This window comes from Typopeltis vanoorti, chromosome 7, assembly GCF_054136105.1.
Source record: "Typopeltis vanoorti isolate ZY-2024b chromosome 7, IOZ_Tvanoo_1.0, whole genome shotgun sequence".
Taxonomy (NCBI): Eukaryota; Metazoa; Arthropoda; class Arachnida; order Uropygi; family Thelyphonidae; genus Typopeltis; species Typopeltis vanoorti.
This window is the reverse complement of record NC_143555.1, coordinates 11,738,102-11,762,547: the sequence shown is the minus strand read 5'-3', so window position 1 is coordinate 11,762,547 and position 24,446 is coordinate 11,738,102. Positions and strand designations below refer to the sequence as shown.

Here is a 24,446-nt window from a genome sequence, read left to right as displayed (position 1 = left end):
AAATCTAAGTATATTACTGTGTATCCTTCTCCTCTGTCCATTGAAGCAGTCACCTTATTGTAATAAGTAAGTAGATTACTAAAACATTACCTCCCTTAACAAATCCATGCTGTCCATCAAAGATAATACCATTGTTGTCAACCCCATTCTGGATTCTAGTTCTCACAAGCTTCTCTAACAACTTAACTACAACACCTGACACACAGATAAGCCTATAGTTTGATGCTTGAGTTCTATCACCTCCTTTATGAAGCAGCACAATCTTGTCCTCCTTCCACTCCTCAGGAACTTGACCCAGTGCAAGTCTCGTATTAAAAAAAATATGTCAAGGCCAGAGTCAACTCCGTGGCATATTCCTTTAGAATATGTGGTGCTATATTATCAAGTCCTATTTACATCTAGTTTGCTTAACTCCCCATTACACCTCTTAATCAGTTACAGTCAGTCTCTCTTCCTCATCATCAACTGCTCTCAATCTCTCCGTGAAGTCACATTCAGAAGATTGAAAGACTTTATGAACTGCTCATTTAGTATCTCCACCACTTTTCTGCAACAGCTGTCTTTATACCATGTTCTCTAATCAATGCCATCCTTCCATAATCATTCTTTATTTTGCTGGCTACATATCGAAAGAACTCCTTAGGATTCTTTTTGGCTTCATTAGCTAACTGCTGTTCATACTTCTCTTTAGCTATGATATGATATGATAGAAACCTACAAGTTAGTAAGGAATAGTTTTAGGATAAATGTTGAAGAGGTCTTACAGAAAATGGCAGGAGGTTAGAGGATAACCAACAGTCATCCCAGGAAGCTATGTAAGGAGGGTGTGAGCAGGGGGATTAGAAGCAGGTTTTTAGAATGCAGAGTTGTGAATGATTGGAGTTCCTTGTCTGATAGGGTGGTGTCTGCAGATAATTTGAATGTGTTTAAGGCATGATATGATGAGCTGTGTGTATGACAACCGGACCTCCTAGATGAGTCTTTGACTTACTGAGACCGTAGAATAATAATAATAACAATTATTATTACATGACACCTCCAGGGAGTCCAAAGACTCATCGAGGGAAGGCACCTACTCTACAACTCTCTGTCCCCACCACTCAAATCCACCAACTACAACGAACTGCAACTACTCCAATGGCATCTACCACCCACCACCACTAGTATTTTCACAGAAATCACAAACATCCATGCCCACAGCGGGATTTGAACCTGCAGCCTTTTTTCTGGAGAACGGATATGCTAGCCACTCATCCAACCAGACCAGCATGATAATGATAATAATAATAATGATGATCTAAACCAACCAACTTCTGATACAACTCTGATTCGTTAACTTCCAATTCTGCTAATCATTGCCTCTTCCTTCTATATATTGCAGCTCATCATTTACACCAGAATGATATATGCTGATAATGTGCTCATTCAATAATTCCACAATATTGTTTCCAACAATATTGTGGGATCTGTATCGTGGATCCTATCACCTTTAACTGTCTTGTACCTCCGCTATAGCATTTTGTTTTCCAGTATAGCTTGCTTGATTTCACTGTTCCCCCATTTCATTCCTACTCTGTTTACTCGCTTAACCCTTGGTATTCAGTTATACATTGCTTTTTTCAGATAATGACTTGTGAATTGACATGCATTGTCAACATCTTTTCTCCCTCAGTTCATCTACCCAACATAGGATTTTATCAGATTAATCCAGATCAGAATATAAAAGAAAGAGTAGAGGGTGAGAGGAGAAAAACAAGAGGTCATTCCTGAAAGTTATATAAGGGTGTGGTAAAGTGGGTGTGTGGAATAGATTTTTTTACATGGAGAATTGTCAGTGAATGGAACGACTTACTAGTATGTGTTGTTAATGCAAGGAGTTTAAGGATTTTAAGATTCGCTATGATAAATATGTTGTCAGTTGATTGACCCTCCCATGATGAGTCTCAATGGAGAACGAAATAATATTAATAAAAATAATAATTATTATTATTATGACTTTTGTTTAGCTAGTTTTACAAGTGCTTTAATTCCTTACATTTTTCTATTTATTCTATAAGCACACAAGCTGACTTACTTGCTAGGAACTTTCAATATGATTTTATCTTTTCCTTCATTGCCTCTTTAACTTCCTGAGTCCACCATGGAGTTCAGATTTTTCTATCCTCAGAGACAACCTCACCACATGCCTCCCTGGCTGAATTAATCATTCTTTTCTTCAGGATTTGCCACTGAATCTCTAAGGTTTGGTTCTTGTTTTCAGACTCTTTCATTTTTTCTTCAATGATGCTTGCGTATTTCAGTATACAGTTCACCTCTGAAAGCCGGTCAACCTTGATTCATTTTAAAACTTTGTTACACACTCATTTTTTCGAAGAATTTATCCTGCACACAACTAAATAGTAATTACTTCCTATTTGAAATTCTCTGTATACTCTTGTGTCCTCAACTACTGGGAAAACATCGCTATCAACTATAACATAGTGAGACTTTTCTTATTTCGTGTATCTTCTCTCCATGTGAATTTGTGCACATTTTTATGTTGGAACATGATGTTAATAATAACTAATCCATGTACTGAACAGAAATCCAGAAGACATTTACCATTATTATTAGCTTTGTGCTTTTCTTTCTCCAAATTTTCCAGAAACATTTCTATATGTCTGGTAATCCTTTCCTACTCTGCCTGTTTGGATCCCCATCAAGAACAACTGCTCCTTTTTCATTGAGCCAGATGCCTTCTCTTATGACTCAAAAAATTCCTCCATTTCTTCCTTGGAAGAACCTTCTGTCAAATAGTAGACGCAAAGAAGTCTCTTTGTCCAGTTCCCCATTCTGATATTTGCCCACATCATTCTACTTCAGCGTGTCTCAACCTGTGGTCCGTGATGATGGGACAGGTGGTCTGCAGGCAAACTTAAATTAATTAAATAAATATATATTTTTTAATTATCGAAACAAAAAAATTAAAATTGAATAAGTAAAAATTATCGAAATCAAATGGAGACTTAAAAAAACAAAAAAAAACCAAATAGCATCAGAATGTTCAAAGGCGGAATCAATAAAACTATATTGTTGTTCACTTCACCCCTTGTTTATTAATCGTCATTCTGCTGCTACTCTGCTGCTACAAATTTAGCAGCAGAATGAAGCATAATAAAAGAGGGATGAAATGAACAACAATATCGTTTTATTGCTTTTGTCTTTCCTTGCTGTTTTGTCAGATTTGAAGTGAACATGTGTTATCCACATTTCAACCAATTGTTTGCTCATTGATTTTTTATTATTGAAGGTTTCCCTCCTTCAAAAGTGAACTCAGTCCAAGTGATACTTGGACTGAGTTAAACCCCAGTATTTATATATTTTACGGAAACTTTTTTAATAATGGAAAAGTGGCTTAGAACTAGGACTTGAAAAGAAGAGCAAATGAAACAGGTGATGCTAATCCTAATTGTGATACACGTGTTGTAACGCGAGTAAATCTGTTATTATTAAAGTAGAAGAAACAAGCAGTTCAAAGAAAAAATACAGTAGAAAATATAACAGTTCATATTTGGAATTCGGGTTTACTTGGTGGGAGATGAAATTGAACAGAAACCTCTATGTGTTTTGTGTTATGAAGTGTTGTCGAATGAGTGCATGAAACCTGCAAAATTCCAACGACATTTAGAAACTAAACATTGTGATGTGAAAAATAAGCCAATTGAATTTTTTTGGTGATGCTTAGGGACATTAATTCATGGGAAAGATATAGTTTCGGCCATGGGTTCCATTAATAGTAAGGCACTGGAAGCATCCTATCTCTTAAGTTTGCGCATAGCGAAAACAGGGTAACCTCATTCTATCGGGGAAAATTTGCTACTTCCTGCTATAAAAGATGTGGTTAAAACTATGTTTGGCAACAAGTTACTAAAAGATATTGATTTGATTCCTCTTTCAAATGACACTGTCGGTCGCAGAATTAATGATATTGTAGGTGACGTAGAATCTCAGTTAATCAAAAGAGTTAAGAAGAGCCCTTATTATGCGTTACAAATAGACGAGACTACTGATGTTATTAATGATGATGCTCAGTTAATATGGTACGTGAGATATGCGCATGATAACAATTCATAATGATATTCTCTTTTGTAGAACTTTGCCATCCCGAACAACTGGAGAATAAATATTTCACACTCTCAATAATTACATAATACACAAAGAGATCCATTGGGAAAAATGCATAGGCTTCTGTTCGGATGGAGCTTGCATCCTTACAGGCATGCATAATGGGGTTGTTTCTATAGTCAAGGAAGTAGCTCTGGATATGAATTGGGTGCACTGTTTCATACATAGGGAACCGTTAGCTTCCAAAGGAATGCCACCAGAATTTAAAACTGTGCTATACGATGCTGTAAAAAATAGTTAATTTTATTAAAGCTCAACCACTAAATAACAGGTTATTTTCAGTACTCTGCGATGAAATGGTGAATATATACAACTTTTGCTTTATTCTGAAATTCGCTAGCTTTCCAGGGGTAAAGTACTAACAAAGTTATTTCAATTAAAGCACGTAGTTTTATTATTTGTAAATGAACATAATTCTGATTTTGCATCACTCCTTGTTGACGAAGCATGGTTATCAGCACTATCCTATCTTTCAGCATTTTTTCGAAATTAAATGAACTAAATTTCGCCCTTCAGGGAAATTCCTTAACTGTTCTTGATGCCTACGACAAAATAAAGGTATTCGAGAAAAAACTGGTTTTATGGATTAATTATGTAAAAGACAGACAATTTGCACCTTTTCCAACATTGGAATCCTTTTTAGTGGAAAATGATATTTTTGTTGATTCTGAGTTTCTGGAATGGGTTTGTGACCACCTCAAACATCCAAAACAGAATTTCGAAACATATTTTCCGAATAACTTTTATAAGAAATTTCTGGAGGGTAGCGATCCATTTCAGGCTTGCAGTCATGAGGATGACCTTTCATTATCGAAAAAAGAACAGTTAATTTAATTGAGCTTTCAAGTGACAGTGGACTTAAAATGCAATTCCATGATCTTGGATTGGCTCGATTTTGGATCTCGCCTTCGATGAGAAGTGAATTTCCCGAATTATCTGAAGCACCACCGAAAATCTTCATGCAGTTTTCTATAATATATCTTTGTGAGAAAGGATTTTCATTGCTCCTTCAAATAAAAACAAAATACTAAAATCGTCTTAGTGTGTGTGCCGATCTTCGACTGAAGTTGACCAATATTGAGCCAGATATCCAGCAACTCTGCAAGGGCTGAAAAGCTCAACCATCTCATTAAAAGTAAGTAGTAACATAATTATATCATATTATTTATTTGTTTGATAAAAATTAAAACTTTGTTCAATGATGATACACTTTTAATTGTTTACTTCCAATTTAATTAATTACGTTTCCATATGTATTCAAAACATTCTTTTAGATTTATTATGTTATAAATGGCACAGTTTTTCAGAAATGTTGGTAATTCCTACAGTTTTTAAAAAAAATTTCAAAAAGTCAAAACGAAATATAGGGAAATAAATTAAAAACACTATATTTATTTTTGAAGTAAGCAATCTAACATTCTAAAAAAATGTTATTTTTCTTGCTTTTCTGTTCGCGAAATCGTCGATGACATTGTCGAAGTCTATTTCATCACTCAGTTGTTGTTTTATAGACAGTATGGCAAGATTTCTTAAATGCCAAAAAAGTGCCGCCTGGGGTGGATTGCTTCCCCCCCCCTCCCCCCCCCCCCCCCCCAGTTGTGCCTCTGTAAGTTAGTGGTCCGTAGAATTGTTTTAGACATTTTATTGGTCTTTGGGCTTAGAAAGTTTGAGAAACGCTGTTCTACTTGATACTGCCTGCCATTCAAGATTAAACTCATATTTAGTGTTGAGTACTATGGTTACTCCCTCTTTTCCCTGATTGTTATTTCCAGGATATATCACATTCTATTTGTCACTTAGAAAGCTCTGATCTGTTTTTGTCTTATTTGTTTCAGTAATGTCTGTTATGTTGATCTGATACTTATCCAATTCTTCTATTAGTTTGATTTCTTTTCCATTGAAGCTTTCTTATATTGATAGTACCAATCTTGAGTTGATGTTGAGTTTAGATGTGGTCAGGGATTTGCTCCTGTAGCTGACTTTTTGCTGTTCACGCTGGTTCCCTGGCGAAAACAATGGGAGCCTTGTTTAACCAGGTGATGCTCCAGTGAGCATGAAATTCTGTCATGCTGTACCATCATTTAGCATTGTCGTTTACCTAATAAGAATACAATTTAGTTTGCTAAATCCCAAATTGTCAGCTCATCCTCATTTGTTCAGTATCTAACAGAGTGCATCACAAGAAGGTGAGGATTGGGCATTTGATCAGAAACCCCAATCAACTCTGCATCCCTTAAAAAGCTACGTGGAGGTCTCCTCCTAGTTATAAGTTATACAGCTTTGAGCCTTGAAGGTTTTGACAAGGATACAAAAGGCTAATAATATTGTTACCATCATCAGGCCTCCATAGAGTCAAGAGACTCATCATGTGAGATCCCACTCTCACACACAGCTCATCATACACTGAACTTCAATGCATTTGCTGTCTCTGCACTCACCACACTATCAGACAATACATTCCAGTTTCCCACCACTCTTCTTGCAAATAATCTACTCCTCCCTTGTTACACTGTACAGCTTCCAGGGATGCCTCTTTCCCTCTGTCTCCAGCCATTCTATGAAAAATTTCATCCACATTAATCTGGTAATTACTCCTTTGCAACTTATATATCTCAATCATGTCCCCCTTCCTCATTGTATTGACTAGGCTCTGCAATTTTGATTCTCTCATCTGACCTCATACTCAATATTTCAGAGTTGAGAAACTGAGTGAGTCAATCTTTTTGCAATTTAATTACCAGCTTTTTATGTGGCAATCTATAGAAGGCCTTTGCAAAATCTAAATATACTTCTGTGTGTGCAGATCCCTGCCCCACCTTGCCCAATGCATTTTTTACCTTTTTTTTTTAGTAAGCAGATTATCAAAAACACAATCTTCCTTTAGCAAACCTATGCTGTCCATCAAAGAGAATTCTGCTTCTGTCAACCCAGTTCTGAATCCTAGTCCTCACTATCACCTTGACCACAACTCCAGACATGTAGATTGGCCTATAATTTGAAGCCATATTATAGGCCAATCTGAAAATCTTACACTTTGTTATACTAAACAGGTAGCCCCACACACCTGCCTGTTCACCCAGTCTATTCAAGACATCTTCCAATGCTACAACTTTATGAAGCAGACCAATTTTGTCTTCTTTCCAGTCCTTTGGAACTAGGCAGACCAATCTAAGACTTAGGTTAAAGTGGTACATTAGAGCTGTTGTTAACTCCCTGAAACATTCCCTCAAGACAGGTGGTGATATGATCAAGTCATATAGCCTTACTGAGATTAAGTTTACATCTCCTGCTCACTCACCATCATAGCTCTTCCCCCCCCCCCCCCCCACTATTCCCCTGTTCTCAAGTTCTACATTATGCTACATTCACAAGGACAAAATACTTCAATGAAATGCTCATTTAATCCTCATCAGTGGTTATCATTCTACCCTTATCACTGACCATTATCATCCCTCCATAATCATTCTTCTTTCTACTGGCTACATATAAAAAAAATTCCCTATTATTTTTTTTTAGCTTCATTTGCTGACTGCTGCTCATACTACACTCTTCCTACCCTTACCAAGAAAGTTACATTTCTTATTTGCTCTTTGTACTCCTCTTGTGCTGCCTCCACAATGCCATTTTCATTTAGTCATCAATTTTACATCTACCTTATTAAATCTCCTAACCATTGGAATACATTCAGTCATTGCCTCTGCCAAATAGTTTGTTATGTTGGATTCTGAATGAAGAGAAATTAAAATTATTAATACTCCCTTCAGAATCCAACATAATCCACCATATCAAAGGCTACATTTGTAGATATTATTTAATGTAAATCTCTTGTTATAAACTATTATTCATATAATTACCTTTGAGTTTTTTTTATTTAATTATTTAATCTAAGATATGTATAAATAATGGAAAGAACTCTGAATAAAAATAACGTTCAGATTATTTTATTTATTCTTATATTAATAGTAATTAAATAATTCTTATTTAATTATATATTATTTGAATTGAAAAATATCCTTTTATTTTATTTATGTATGTAAAGGTAAAATATTATGTAATGCTTATGCTAATGTACTGCTCTAATTGTTGTCATGGAGACGGAGTTAAAAGTAGAAAGCGCGAGCGTGGTAGCGCGTGAGTTATGGACGTGAGATGGAATTGATATAAGCTGGATGGTGAGAACAAGTTTTGGCAGGAAAAAGGAGTGAAGGTATATAAATGGAAAGCCAGATTAAACAAAGAGAGTCGGAGAGTCGAGCAGTCAAGAGCAAGCAGAGCAGTCAGCACTAGAACTGGGGAACTAGGGACTGAGTGCAGTTGGTACAATCAGCACAGTAACGGCATTCAGAACAGTACAATAGAGATGAGGAAATTATTTATTAGCAGCACGGAGTTAAGTAAGAGGCTGTAGTAATAGGAATTAAGTGCTGTAATTAGATCACGAAGGATCGAGATATAAATTGACTACTCAGAATACTGATATGGAATTCTGAAGTTAATGTTGAACTCCAGAGCTTCCAAGGAAGATTAGTGGAAAGCTGATTCTATTGCAAAGTAGTATATGAGGAATAAGTGAATTTTCTGGTGCAAGTGTGTCTGCATTTGTGATGTGCTGAGATTAATGATTAAGTTATTTTAAAGAAGTTAAGTAAGAGGCTGTAGTAATAGGAATTAAGTGCTGTAATTAGATCATGAAGGATCGAGATATAAATTGACTATGCAGAATATTGATATGGAATTCTGAAGTTAATGTTGAACTCCAGAGCTTCCAAGGAAGATTAGTGGAAAGCTGATTCTATTGCAAAGTAGTATATGAGGAATATGTGAATTTTCGAGTGCAAGTGTGTCTGCATTTGTGATGTGCTGAGATTAGTGATGAAGTTATTTTAAAGAAGATTACTTTTGAAATGTGTAGCTCCAGTTATAGTTAACTAAAGTTTTAAGTGTGCCTCAATGAACAATATGTGCAAGGATTTATTCTGGTAAGAACAGTTGTACTTTATAGCATTTTAGAGTGAAGTTATAAGAATTAACTCCTCCTGTTAAATCCTAATATTAACTGTGGTGTTTATGCTGAAATTAGCCGAAGCTAGAAGATTAATAGTCTCCCCTCCTAAGAGTGATAACTACCTCTTGACTGAACTATGTGATTTCTGACTAAGGGATAATTAGAGAATACAATTGTTAAAATATTTGCTGTGAATTTCAGTGATATTAAACTTTAGAACTATCTTTGTTTGATAGGGAGAAACCAGATTTTAAAGACTCAATGTTTGATACCAAGAGTTGAGTGAATGTTCTGAGTTGTTGAACAGAGTTAATTTTGCATTATCTTGTATCCAAAGTATGCTTATGTTTATATTATATAACCCTGCATTAAATGTCTTGATTTATTGATTTCAATTTGTTGTTAGCCTGATTCTTTTTTACTACACCATTCATAAAATTATCGGACCTAGCGGGAACCTTAAATGTTGATGTTAAACTCGGCTTATATATAAAAATTAGACTGCTAAAGTTAATTAATATTTCATTCCACTATTTTGCATAGACTAATCTGAATATAGGGTGGCAATAAGCCTATATTTGGCTTAGTAATCAACATACAATTAATTAACCTTAATAATAACAATGTTAAAACAAGATGGTGGATCAAAAGACAGGATGTACTATTACTACTATGGAAGGACGATCCAACAGTTAGAAGGGACCAAGCAGCAGTGATTCCCTTCCATCCAATTCCTCATTCCATGATATGGCTGTAAACCACCTCATGAGCTTGTCATAATCAAATGCCTTACAAGTACCACATATAAACTTTCTCAGAGTAGTCCTGATATGGCTGGCCACCATCCAAGTGTTCACTTCACTTAAGTGATCATTTCATCAATTCGAGGAAGATTTGACACTATTCATTTACAACAACATCTTCTGATGAGATAATTAAATCCAAGATCCTGAATCCTCGCATATACCACTATAGTAACACCTTACTAAACATTTCGTCCAACTATGTCTCACTTATTCTGACAAATTTTGACTGAATAAACTCTCTTTACTCCCTCCCAAGTCATTCTTCTTCACAGACCTAAATGTTACCTTTACATCCCAGATTATCTTAATCCTTTTTTGTACACTGACACATCCACTCCTAAGACCATTATTTATACTTCTCACATAGTTTCTCCCTGTTTACCCCCCCCATTCCCCCCATCAGCCTTGTGTTCTTTCTCTCTTTCTTTTCATTCACCACTCACTTAATGCAAAAGTCAGTGGCATGAAAGCAATGAAATGAATCTTGCAAATGCAAAAGTGCCACTTTTGCATTCACAAGATTTCCTACACTACTCTCCTACGCTTCCACAATAACTCTTGCTTCCTCAAGTCTTCCAATAACGTCAGTCACTACTTTCTCTTGCTGCAACAGCTTCTCCAGCTGACATATATTAATAATGATATTGAGAAAGTTTGACTAGTGACATAACAAGCTATTGGTGAGGATAATCAGGAATGTGAATGACATGCAGCACTTGCATAATGATTGGAACATGTCGGAATGCTGGGCATGTGAAAAAAAGCTATTAGTCCAATCTTAGTAAATGTAAAATTGTGCACTTTGCTGTATGAGATACTCAATGGCATATTATATTGGTGGGATTATGTAAGAAGAAACTCAGGCCAGGGAAGTTTTAGCATACAGTAAGTTGACGTTCAACAGTCATATAGCAAGAGTTGCAAATACAACTCAGAAGATAATTGCAATTAATAAAATAAAATAAAATTCAAACAAGAATTATACGTGTAAGGATAAGGAAGCCATCCTACCTCTTTACAAGGCCATGATACAGCCACACCTGGCCTGTTGTGCACAGTTCTTTCCTCCTGGTTTTCAGGATGACGAGTGTTAAAAATGATATCATGATTGTGGAATGTAGATCATGAAAGACAAATTAAGAATTTGTAGACTGCAAACACTAGCCAACAGGAGAAAGACAGCTTATATGATAGAAACCTACAAACTTCTAAAAGGGTCGTACAGGAAATTAGTAAATGGAATTTTTAATTTTATAGAGAATAGAGAGAGAGAACTAGATGACATCCATGGAAGTGTTGGGAATGAATGCTGTCAATAAAGGGATGATAGCAAGAGTTTTCTCTAGTCAAGCAGTGTGTGATTGGGCACATTGCTTATGAAGGTGGTGCAGGTAGTGTGAGTGAATTTAAGAAAAGATATTTCAGCTAATGAGGTTGATATGTGGCCTCCCTCAATGAGTTTCTGATTCTCTGGAAGTCTCTGGAAATCATAAGAATGATAATAATAACCATAAAATAAAAAAATAGAAATTAACTAGAATGAACTTGAAAAGGCAAACAGTTGTCCACTTAAGCCCATCTGATCTTTTCAGATTGGGGGAGACATATAAAGAAAGCTATGAAATCTTACTACACTGACACAGTCCAAATTGTGGGAGGTGTGTCATAGGAAACACAATGTCTATCATACCACTCCTTGACCGTTCTTGTCCTCACTACTCTCTCAGGTAATGCATTCCATGGTTCAACCACCCTCCGTGCAAAGAAACCACTCCTCACCCTCTTGCTCATAGTTTCCTTTCGTAACTTCCAGGGATGGCCCCTTGTCATTGCTCCTTCCTGCTGTTCCACATAGCAAAAGAACTCCCTAATGTCCACCCTGTAACTGCCTCTCAACAATTTAAAAGTCTCGATCATATCACCTCTCCTCCTTCTAACTACCAAACTCTGCAGTCACATTGCCTCAGCCGATCTCATAACCAACATTGTACAGTCCTGAAACCATCTTTGTTATCCACCTCTGTACCCTTTCCACAGTTAATTTATCCCCTTCAAATCCTGGGGACCAAATTTGAAAACAATAGTCTAAGTGTGGTCTGATCAGGGTGTTATACAACAGAATGATAACTCTTTTATCTCTGCAGGTCAGAATCCTTCTCAGTATTGCTCTGGGCTACTTTCACCACCTTTGCAATATGCTTCCTGCATTTCAGTTTTCTATCAATCATCATCCCCAGATCTCTTGTTTCCCCTACTTTCTCCAGTACAGCTCCTCCAATTGAATATGCAGCCTCCTATCGATGGATAAACTTCAAGACTTTACATTTTGCTGCATTAAACCAAAACACCCATTCATTTGCCCATCTGTCTAGTTTATCCAAATCCTCTTGCAGGGCTGCCACATCTGCACATGTTTGGACCCTACTCTACTTTTCTTTTGCATGGGACTGATACATTCTTATTGTTGATTTATCAGTTACATTGTTTATGCCTTGCTTAGTATTTAATTTCATACTGAAGATGCCCCCGATTCTTTCATGAAAATTTTATGCAATTAAATTTCTAGTGTTATTGTTCCATTATATTATCTTATTTTAACACAGATCTTGATTCCACCTAAGATCCAGTAATAATATTAATAATCATAAGAATGCCAGCAGACATTATTATCATAATTTAGAATTAAATCTAGTATACAATATTATCATCAGTTATATTTATAAAATAACTATTTCATAAAAATAGAAAACAAGTTCATATCTTACCCATTTCTCTAGTTGCAACAGCTCCTGTGGAATGACACAAGCCATAGAATCCACAGACATACTATCTTCAGACTTTGTTCTTACAGTAATTATTTTCTTTTCTACTGATAAGAGTTTACTGATATCTAGCAAAGCATGATCACCTGAGATAATATTGAAATAACTTTTTATATTTATTTATCAAGATCTATCAGATAATGTATTAAAATAAACATTAATGTTACCTTTATAAATAAATGTATAATAAATTATAATAATACTGATGGCTAAAAGCAGTTTGATGTGTGAGTAAAAGATTTTAAAAGAATGAAATTAGGATGATATGAAGAGGGCAGTGAAATACACAGATCATACTGAATATCAAGATCATTATATTGAAAGTTTATTTTTCACTTGGTCAGACTATAATAAATTTAGTTTAATCCTTTATCCAAGTGTGAGCAAACAAAGTTTGCACCTGAACATATCTTCAGGACTGGGGTAAGGTGGTACAACACCAGGGCACTCCTTGCAAAGGTGGAGCAAGCTACAACACTCCTATCTCAGTATCTCCCATGATGCAGAACACATCTCCTTGCGGGTATGTCTAATGTTATGCATTAAGGGAAGGGCCACAACCCAGACTAGTTTCGACCTTTATTGAGGTCTCATCAGTGGGAGCCTGGTACCCACTGAAGAGACAAGAGGCCATCCCTGGAAGTTACGAAAGGAAACTGTGAGCAAGAGGGTAAGGAGTGGTTTCTTTGTGTGGAGGGTGGTTGAGCCGTGGAATGCATTGCCTGATGGAGTGGTGGGAGCGAGAACGGTCAGTGACTTTAAAGAGTGGTATGATAAACTTTGTGTTTCTCAGGGGGGGACCTCCCCTCGATGAGTCTTGACAGACTTTATGTCTTAGGAAGGACCTCCCTCGATGAGTCTTTTGACTCCTTGGAGGCCTGAATAATAATAATAATAATAATAATAATAATATAGTAAGACAGCATGAGTAGATGATATTCTACCAGAAATGCTCAAGTATGGAGGTATAAAAGTCACACAGGGGCTGCACTGCATAGTTCAGAAGGCCTGGACAGAGGGACAAATTCCCGATGATTGGAGTAGAGCTCTCATAGTACCCATATATAAAATGGGAAATAAAACTGAATGTCAGAATTGCAGAAGTGTTTCTCTACTGAGTGTTTCTGGTAAAATTTACACAAGTATACCTGAGAAATCGTTGAGGATTGTGGAATAAAAACTTGGTGAAGAACAAACTGGATTCAGGCTAAACAGAGGCTGTCAGGATCAGATCTTCACTCTCCGACAAATAGTTGAGAAATCATGGGAATATAGTAACGATTTGTATTTAAGTTTTGTAGAGCCAAAAAATGCTACAGTTATATGGTGTCAATGGGGCATTATATCAAGCAATACTTAGTCTTTATTTGAGTTGTAAGTCAGCAGTTAGAATTGAAGGAAGTACACAAAGATGGTCTAATGTTAAATCTGGTGTCAGACAAGGATGTATATTATCCCCTCTGTTACTTATTATCTATATGGATCACATTATAAAGGAAAGTGGTATTAAACCTTATATCAGAATTGGAGATGTTAATGTCAGCTCTTTGCTTTATGCAGACAATGTTATACTTGTAAATAAATCCACTAGAAGTCTGCAAGATTCCCTGATTAAATTGAATAACTATTGTAATAGATATGTATGAAGGTCAGCAATAAAAAGACAAAGACAATGCAAATAGGGAAATGAATTGAAAATATCAACTGCATTGTGAATGTTGAACCTATAGAACAAGTAAAACATTTCACCAATTAGGCACGATTTTTTTTGAAGATGGTAAATTAAATATGAAAATAGACAACAGAATTAACAAATCCGGTATAGTAGGAAATCAACTGAATAAATTTATATGGAACAAGAGAGAAATTAGTCTCAAAACACTAAATTTGCTGTATACAAGGCAGTGTTCAAAGTAATTTTAACTTATGGTTCTGAGAGCTGGGTCAGAAGTAAAACACTTTATCAAAGACTAGAGACTGGTGCTATGAGAGTCCTGAGAAAGATTAGGGACATGAACAGATGGCATCAATGGCAATATCTTATTAAAAATGAGGATATTAGGTAAGAACTTGACATTGTTAGCATCCAGGAATATGTTAGCACAGCTAATCTCAGGTGGTATGATCACTTAAACAGAATGGAAGAGGAAAGATTAGCAAAACAAGTGTTCTCTGCCAGCTTGGCAGGGAAAAAAACCCAGAGAAAGACCAAGATATATTTGGATTGATACGGTAAAAAGGGCCTTAGAAGATAGAAATATAAGATCTGATAATGTTGGAGTCTTGACTGGTAACAGACTGATTTGGAGGAAAATTGTAGATAGGAAGTTAGTAACGATGTAAATTTTTCATGTAGCACTATGATATCTTGTAGCCCCCCTGGAGGGTACATGGCAGGAATTTGATTATTATTATTATTATTATGTAAGTATCTCCTACAACGAGTCAGAAGACTTCTTATATAGGAGATCCATTATTCACACACTAACATTATTGACATGATACATATCATACCTCTCCTTAAATTTATTCACTGTTTAAACACTCACAATAGACTCTGACAGCCTGTTCCATCCATTGACCACCCTCCAAGCAAAAAATGTAACTCTAAAACTTTTGCTAAACACATGCTTACACAATTACCTTTTAATCCATTTGGTCTCTCCCTTCCTGCCATGTACTGAAAAGAGTCTTCTACACCCTCTGCCCAAAAAGAAACCGAACTTTTCGCAAATAGAAGAAATTAGTGGCGCCTTCTGTTGTATCTTTTTGTTGTCAAAAGTGGCAACCTTCATTAGTGTTGTGTCAACTGTTTATGACATTTGTTTCATTAGAAGCGGAGTTATAGTGCCAAGAGTGACAGTGTGTTTTGACAAACGGTCAGAAAATGAGTTTCAAACAGAGAGCTGCGATTGACTTTTGTATTAAACTTGGTAAAAGTTTTACCGAAATGCATCAAATGCTTCAACAAGCATACGGTGATGAATGCTTGTCCCATACTCAAGTTTACGAGTGGTTTAAGCAATTTCAAAGAGGTCATGAGACGCTTGAGGACGACGAAATGCCGAGCCATCCAACAATTGGACTGAGTTAACATCCAAAAAGTGCGATTTTTCCCCACAAGTTTACTGACAACCAAAAAATGTATCGAATTGAACACTGCAAGGACCTCATTAAAACCTCTCGTAAGGACTCAAACTTTCTTGAAACGATCGTTACTGGTGACAAAATGTGGTGTTTTGAGTATGAGCCTGAAACAAAGTGCCAGAGTGTTGAGTGGAGACCACCAGAATAGGGGCATCCGATTGGAGAAGTCAAAAGTAAAGATAATGCTGATTTGTTTCTATGATTCGAAGGGCATTACCCATAAAGAATTCATTCTGCCTGGCCAAGCGGTCAATGGTGAGTTTTATCTCAAAGTTTTGAAGCGATTGATAGCAAGAATTCGTTGCATACGGCATGAATATCGTGACGACCGATCGTTCGTCAAAACACACTGTCACTCTTGACACTATAATTCGGCTTCTAATGAAACACATGTCATAAACAGTTGACAAAACACTAATGAAGGTTGCCGCTTTTGACAACAAAGAGATACAACAGGTGGTGCCACTAGTTTCTTCTATTTTTGAAAAGTTCGGTTTCTTTTTGAACAGAGGTTGTATGTCAATCTTATGAAACACCTTCATTAACTTATATACTTCTGTCATTAACTTATATACTTTACTTTGTGCATATTTGGGATGTATAAAGTGTTAGAGTTTATAAGAAGAGAAGTAATGTTTAGGATGAAACAGAATACAAAACAAACTAGTTGCTCTAGTCCTGAAAATACTTCAGGTGCAAACTTTGTTTGCTTACACTTGGATAAAGGATTAAACCAAGTATGTAATTTCTTGGTGTCTTTAATTACAGAGGTGATTGACTAACATAGTTTCTGATCTCTGGAATATTGAATATGAAAAAAGGTTGAGAAGATGCAATTTACAGTCTACTGGATAGGAGGAAGAGAGGTGATGTAATAGAGACATACAAATTGGTAAGGGATTGTTATAGGATTAAGGTTGAAAAGGTTTTTCAGGAAGATCAGGGTAGAAGATCAGTATAAGGAGAGTGTGAACAGGAGCGTGAGAGGTAGGTTTTTTGCATGGAGAGTTATGAATGATTGAAATGCATTGTCTCAGAGTGTGATGTCTACAGAGAATTTGATTGTATTTCTGGCACTGTATGGGGTGCTGTGTATGTGAAAAAGGGACCTCCTGCAATCGCTCTTTGACTACAGGTATTGTGATATTAATAATAATAATAATAAAAGGTATATGCATGGGAAGATGTCACAGATGTTCACGTGGAGAGGCTGAATAAGAGAAGGAGCAAGCGTGTGTATGTAGGAAGTGTGATATTCTGATGAACCACGATGCTTGTTTAAATATGAGTAAGAAACATGGTAGTGCATCTGAAATGGTACTTGAATAAGATTGTGTGAATGTTCAGAAAGTATGCTGAAGTGATATCAAGGAAAAGAGTTCAAATGATCATAAAGCATGTGATAATAATGTTGAAAAACAGAGTGCAATTAATGGTAAGATAGCAAGGAGAGTTAATTGCAAACCAACTTGTGTAACTGAGGAGAAGATAGTGAGAGTGAATACTAGTGAAAGAATACTGTAAGATTTGAAAGCTGAGTTGGTAAAGATAAAGCAAGAGATAAAGTGGATTCAGAATGAATGAAAAGAATTGTCAATATGTATGGAAGAGTGAAGAAAATGAATGAATAATGTTCGTATGAAAAACTTATGGGTGTCATTGTATGGGGATTCGATTATTAGAGGTGTGTAATTGAAAATATGCACAAGGTTTGTTTTCTGGGAGGTAAAATTAATAGAGTGATTGAAGCATTACATATGAGAAGAGCAAACAAAAGAGTTGGTAGTGGTAGTAGAAACAACGACTTGACTGAGAACAAGGAGAATGTAAGACTGGATATTAGGAGGTTGTTGAGAAGGATAAAAGATAATAGTGTGATAGGAAAGGTAGTCAGTGTGTTGGCCAGGCATGACAGTGATGTGATGAGATGAGGTGGAGAGCAAGGATTATGAATGATGTGTTAACAGAAATGTGTGAAGAGAGAGGAGTGCAGTTTGTTAATGTGTGGAATGAGTTTGATGGATAAAATGAACTGAATAAGAGTGGTGGATTTCATTTGAATAGTTTTGGTCATTTCAAGAGACTACTTGAAGTGAAAGTGATAAGTGCAGAGAATAAATCTGAGAAAATAAGAAGCCATGTGAAAGAGTAATGTAGTAATATTATTACTACAAGAGTAATGAAGAGTAATGTTATTGAACGAAGAAGTGATTAGCATGAGTTTAGAGAATGAGAGAACATATATGCAAGACAAACAGGGAAATGGGGAGGCTCAGGGTGGACAGGGGAAAACACAGTGTATGAAGCTTGATGCTTAAAGATCAAGTGTGTGTGTGTGTGTGTGTGTGCGCGCGCGCGCGTGCGTGGGTGGGTGGGTGGACAAGAAGGAAATAGGATGGCCTGGGATGTAAGGAGAACAGTTGGATTTGAAGAAGATATTGGGATTAGTGAGGAGAAAAAGAAATAGCTCTATGTAGGGATGGAGAAATTACATTTAACAAGTGGTACCAGTGAAACTTGCTATAGATACAGGAATGAGCTCTTATGTTTGTATACAAATGCTAGGAGCATGAGAAATAAGGGAAGTGAAATGGTTGCATTGATTGCGTTCATTTATTGAAAAAATTTTGGAGTAAGTGAGAGATAGTTGGATGAAGATGACATCCTGACAGGAATAGAGATGGAAGGATATGATAGTTTTCATGAAGATAAAAAAGGTAAAAAAGGGAGGGGGGATGCTTTTGATGGTTTTGAGGCTGTATAGTGTGAGATAGAGGTAAATAGAACGAAATATTTAGATAGATATGGCTATGGGCCTTATAATATGGAGACTTATTTGTTTAATGTGAATCTGACATTGAGTCAAGTTCCAAAATAGTGAAAGGAAGGAAAGATTGTATCCCTTCATAATGGAGATTAAAAGAACTCACCATCAATTTATTGCCCAATCTGTGTGTCAGGTGTTGTGCTTAAAGTATTGAGGATGCTGGTGAGAAACCAAGATCCAGAATTAAGTTGACAACAGTGGTATTATCTTTCATGGACAGCACATGATTTGCTATAGGGAGATCATGTTTTTGTAATCTATTCACTTATTGCAATAAGGTGACAGCTGCATTGGATGAAGGAAATGGATATACATTGATTTACTCTGATAGATTATCACGTGAAAAGTTGATTGTTAAACTAGAGCAGGGAGTTTGGATATTACTCACCAGTCTCTCCAAATTTAAACACAACACATGTTGTGTTTAATTTTAAAACCTTACATTTCTTGCAAAATGTAAAGTTTTACAGTTTGGAAAACAATGATGGGATATAGAATTTGCTCTTAGTGGAGATATATTGTTGGAGGTGAAGGAAATAAGTGATCTTAGGTTAATGGTGGATAAAGATCTAAAATTTAGAGGACACATTGCCAAAATTGTGAGGACAACACAATGAATTCTAGCAATGATGCAGTGGACACTGACTTGTAGAAGTAAGAGATTCTGGTTCTATTGTATAAGACCTTGATTGAGCCATATACGGACTACTGTGCACACATTTGGTCAACTAGTTTTCAAAAAGGATGAAGAAAAGTTGGAAAAGGTCCAGAGGAATTGACTAAAATAATTTCTGTTCTCTGAAATGTTGAATATGAAGAAAGGTTGAGAAGATGCAATTTACAGATTCTAGTTGTTAGGAGGAAGAGGAGTGATATAATAGAGATGTACAAATTAGTAAGGGGTTGTTATAGGTTTAAGGCTGAAGTTGTTTTTCATAAAATGGTAAGAGATTGGGGAGAAAAGAACACGAGGTCATCCCTGGAGGCTGTATAAAGAGGGTGTGAGCAGGAGAGTGAGAAGATTTTTTTGAATGGAGAGTTGTGAATGATTGGAATGCTTCTCTAAGAGTGTGATGTCTGCAGAGTATTTTAATGTGTTTAAGGTATGGTATGATGAGCTGTGTGTATGACAACGGGATCTCCTACATGAGTCTTTGACTTCATAGGGATCTTGGGATAATAATAAGTGCTTTCCATTATGAGGCCTAATGTACTTATCCCTCGGTAACTCTACACATGTTCTGTTCTATCTCTTGCCAGCTTTCTCCTCCTTGCCATCTGTATTCCCATATTTAAAATCACTTATAATGATCTTTAGTTTAATCCTTTATCCAAGTGTGAGCAAACAAAGTTTGCACCTGAAAGTATCTTCAGGACTGGGGTAAGATGGTACAACACCAGGGCACTCGTTGCAAAGGTGGAGCAAACTACCAACACTCCTATCTCAGTATCTCCCATAATGCAAAACACATCTCCTTGCGGATATGTCTAATGTTATGCATTAAGGGAAGGGCCACAACCCAGACTAGTTTCGACCTTTATTGAGGTCTCTTCAGTGGGAGCCAGGCCCAAGTGGAGATACCAGGCAGAAGCATTAGCAGGTCATCTCTACCTATAGGAGTTGCCAATTTATTATACTCTAACCAAGTGAAAAATAAACTTTCAACATCGTTCTCTAAATCCAGAGTAATTTATTAAAAAAGGGTGGCACACCATTTGGCAACTCCTATAGGTAGAGATGACCTGCTGATGCTTCTGCCTGGTATCTCCACTTAAAAAGAACTTCACCACTTTTGCAATATGTTCCCTGAATTTCAATTTTCTATCAATCATCATTCCCAAGCTTCCTTGCCTCAATTACCTCCTCCAGTACAGTTCCTGCTACAGAGTATGCAGCCTCCCATTCATGTATTCCAAACTTCAAGACTTTACATTTTGCTGCATTAAACTAAACTCCCCATTCATTTGCCCATCTGTCCAGTTTATTCAAATCCTCTAGCAGGGCTACCACATCTGCACTATTACTAATAATCCTTCCCTCTTCCCATCATCTGCAAACAACGGAATATCCCTATGCAATCAACCGACAATGTCATTGATATAAAGGTTAACCAATATAGGTCCGAGGACTGAGCTCAGTGGGACCCCACTTGTAACCTTTAGCCTCCTTGATTATTACTCCTCATACGCAACTCTCTGATATCTATCAGAGCGCCAATTTTGAATCTAGTTTACCAACCTGAAATCTAGACCTATATGCTGCAATTTAAATATCAGCTTCTCATGTGGTACCCTGTCAAATACCTTTGTAAAATCCAAAAAAAATAGGAGAATAGCAATCATATTACTAAAATGAGAATGCCCCTTAACAAATCCATGATGAATCTCACAGATAACATTACCCTTATCTGCCCGAAGCTGTATGTTGTCCCTCACTAATTTCTCTGAGATCTTAACAACCACTGATGAAACACAAACTGGTCTATAATTTGACACTTCCAGTCTGCTATCACCCTTATACGAGAGTGGTCTGAAAAGTTCTCGACCTAACAATGAAAAAATGAATTGATATTTCAAAATTATTTTTATTTTTCAACATAATCTCCCTTAAGACTAATACATTTATTCAATCAATGCTCCAGCACCATTATCCCATCCCTGTAGTGGTTCTCAGCAAGATCTGCAAAATACCCACCTCTACAGCTGCAATCACCTCTTGATTCAAAGAAAATTCTGACCAGCGAGGATGAGTTTCAGTTTTGAGAAGAGATAGAAGTCAGAGGGGAGCCAAATCTGGAGAAGAGAGTGGATGTTCCAACAATTCATAGTGCAGATCCCTTAATTTTCCCGTTGCCAAAACACTTTTGTAATCAGGTGCATTGTCTTGATGAAAGATGATTTTTTTCTTCTGCAAACCAGTTCTTTTCTCACAAATTTTTTTGTTTGGTCTGGTTAAAAGACAGGAATAATATTTCCCTGTTATTGTTTTACCATTTTCAAGATAATTAATAAACAAAATGCCTTTAGCATCCCAAAACACTGATGCCATGATCTTTCCTGCTGATGGAACCAACTTTGTCTTCTTTGGACTGCACAACTAGCTTTTGTCCACTGTTTTGGCTGCTGTTTGGATTTTGGTGTGTAATGGTGAATGAAAGTCCCTTCCACAGTAATAAATTGATGCACAAAATCAGTTTTATTCTTGTTATTATTGTAAAAAAAAATATATATATATATCCTGCACATTCTTTTCAAATGCCTATAGTCTCAGCAATTTCATGCACTTTGACTCGCTGGTCATCCAGTACCATATCATGCATTTGATCAATGATTTCTGGTGTTATACTTTTTGGATATCCTTCATGTGGATCATCTTGAAGGCTGGTATGGCCACAATTTAAACTCGGCAGCCCATTTCTTAATTGTCGAGAAACAAAGGAGAAGAGCGCCCATAAACTTTTATGAACTTCGTATGAATTTCTTTTGGCGTTAAACTTTCTTTTACAAAGAATTTTATAACCGCACAATACTCAATTTTATCCATTTCAAGGGATACAGATAACACTTTTGCTTCAGACAGCTGTATAAAACAAACTACTTGATAGAATTACTTGCAAGCTCACATGGATGCTTATGACAGATGTACCAACTTAGAAAAAAAAATCTTCCCGACAGTATTGCCATCTATGGTCGAGGCCGAGAACTTTTCAGACCACCCTCAGACAATGGCACTATCTTATCCACCTTCCGCTCCTTACATACCTTTCCCTTTACTTTCATTGAAAACCCAAGTCAATGGGACTGTCAGTTCTTTAACACATTCTCTCAAAATCCATGTTGAAATTCCATCTAGTACCACTGCTTTGTTGACATCCAGAGTATTCAGTATTTGAACCACATTCTCTTCTTGCATTTTTAAACCCCCAAACCCGCCCTATCTCTCTAGTATTAAGAGCTACTTCTTCAGGATGAAATACCCCAATAAAGTGTTCATTAAATAACTCTACTATGTCCTTTGCATCAGTCACTCTATTCTCATTCTTATCCAATAATGTCATTCTTCCACAATCATTTCTCCTCCTATTGGCCACATAGCTGAAAAATTCCCTAGGATTTTCTTTGGATCTTAGTGTGAATCACTTCTCATATTCCAGTTTTGCCTTCCTTACCATATTAGTCACTTCCTGGCCTAAATCTTATATTCTTCATGCATCCGCCCTCCACCCATCTCTTTCATAACCTCTTTTTCCCCTGCAGTTCCTGTTTGATATTGTTTGTCATCAACATTACACCAAACTGTGTCCTTTTTTCACTCGTGGTATACATATTACTAGTGCTTCTAATAAATATTCCTTCACAATTTCCCAAGCACTAATGATGTCTCACCCTTCCAATCCCTCCCTCCATGGAACTACCACAAGTTGATATCTGAGACACCTGCCTTATAATTCCACATACATTCCTCCTATTTGATACTCTTACATGTCTATTCATCTTCCAAGTCAAAACCATATGGTCACACTCTCCAACTGTGGGAAGAGATGTCATCTCAGTTATTATTAGCTCTTCTGATGCTATGGCCAAATCCAAAACTCTTGAACCTCTTGTTCCCTCTATTACATGTTGCCTAAGACATTTGTCCCTCAAGAATTCTAGAAATTCCATTCCCTTATTACTACATGCAGTTTCCTCTTACCAATTTATACTGCTGTTGTTAAAATTCCCATAATTATCATTCTTCTTGCATTTGAAAAGCTGAACTGCCTAAACATCTCCTATTCCTCACTCTCTATGCTCACTGGATTGTAGCAACACCCCACTAAATATCCTGTCTTGTCCACCTCAACTTCACAGCATATGCTTTCAGAGAATCATTAGTGCCATTACCCTCCAAATCCTCCAATCATCAGTTATCAATAGTCCACCACCACATTTTCCCTTCCTATCCTGTCAAAAAATGCTGTATCCTGCTACTTCTATTCCTATTAGTATATCATCTTCCCTCAACCATGTGTGAGAGATCCCAATAATATTTGGTCCAGCTAATGCTATCAGCACTACCAATTAATCTCCTTTATTCCAAATATTCCTTGCATTAGTATAAAGAATAAAAACATCACTGTTTCTATACCTATCATTATCCCCTCCAGACTCTACTGAATTCAACATTACCCGATTTATTCCCCCTTCTCCCAAGTACCTATTCCCACAAGAGGTCACCCCTGCTAATATCCACTCTGATAATTCTAGTTTAACTGTATTATACTGACTCATTCATAGAACAGCAATCCAATCTATCTAGCTGCCTACATCCTTCCTCATTCAAATGCAAGCAGTATCTGGCATACAGTGCTTTCTGTCCTCAAATGCCTCCCAAGCATCCATGTACTCCAAGCCTCTCTTTGACACAGTCTTGGTATGGATAGAGAACTTTCTGAGGGAAAGCTCTCTTGCATGTGGAGAAGAAGTCTCTGAAAGAAGAAAAGTAAGAGGCAAGGATTTTTTGTGTGCTTAGTTCATTATTGTTTACCTTTTATATAAATGTTACTAATATAAATGCTGATGCCATTTCAATGTAGTTAAATGTAAAGTTGTTCTGCAGGAAGTAATGATCTTGAAATGATGATAGATAAAGGCATTGCAGTTCTGAGAGAACACTGCAGAGGTGTTGATAA

General features: G+C 36.5%; 1 protein-coding gene across 1 annotated transcript in view; it reads right to left on the bottom strand.

Annotated features, from left to right (window-relative positions):
* The window catches only part of LOC150104484 (RIMS-binding protein 2-like), a 635,427-nt gene that overhangs the window by 250,586 nt on the left and 360,395 nt on the right, over positions 1-24,446 (bottom strand). The window contains exon 12 of the mRNA XM_090395563.1: positions 12,741-12,883. Coding sequence (XP_090251689.1) covers positions 12,741-12,883 — 143 coding nt within the window. The remainder of the gene's footprint in view (positions 1-12,740; positions 12,884-24,446) is intronic.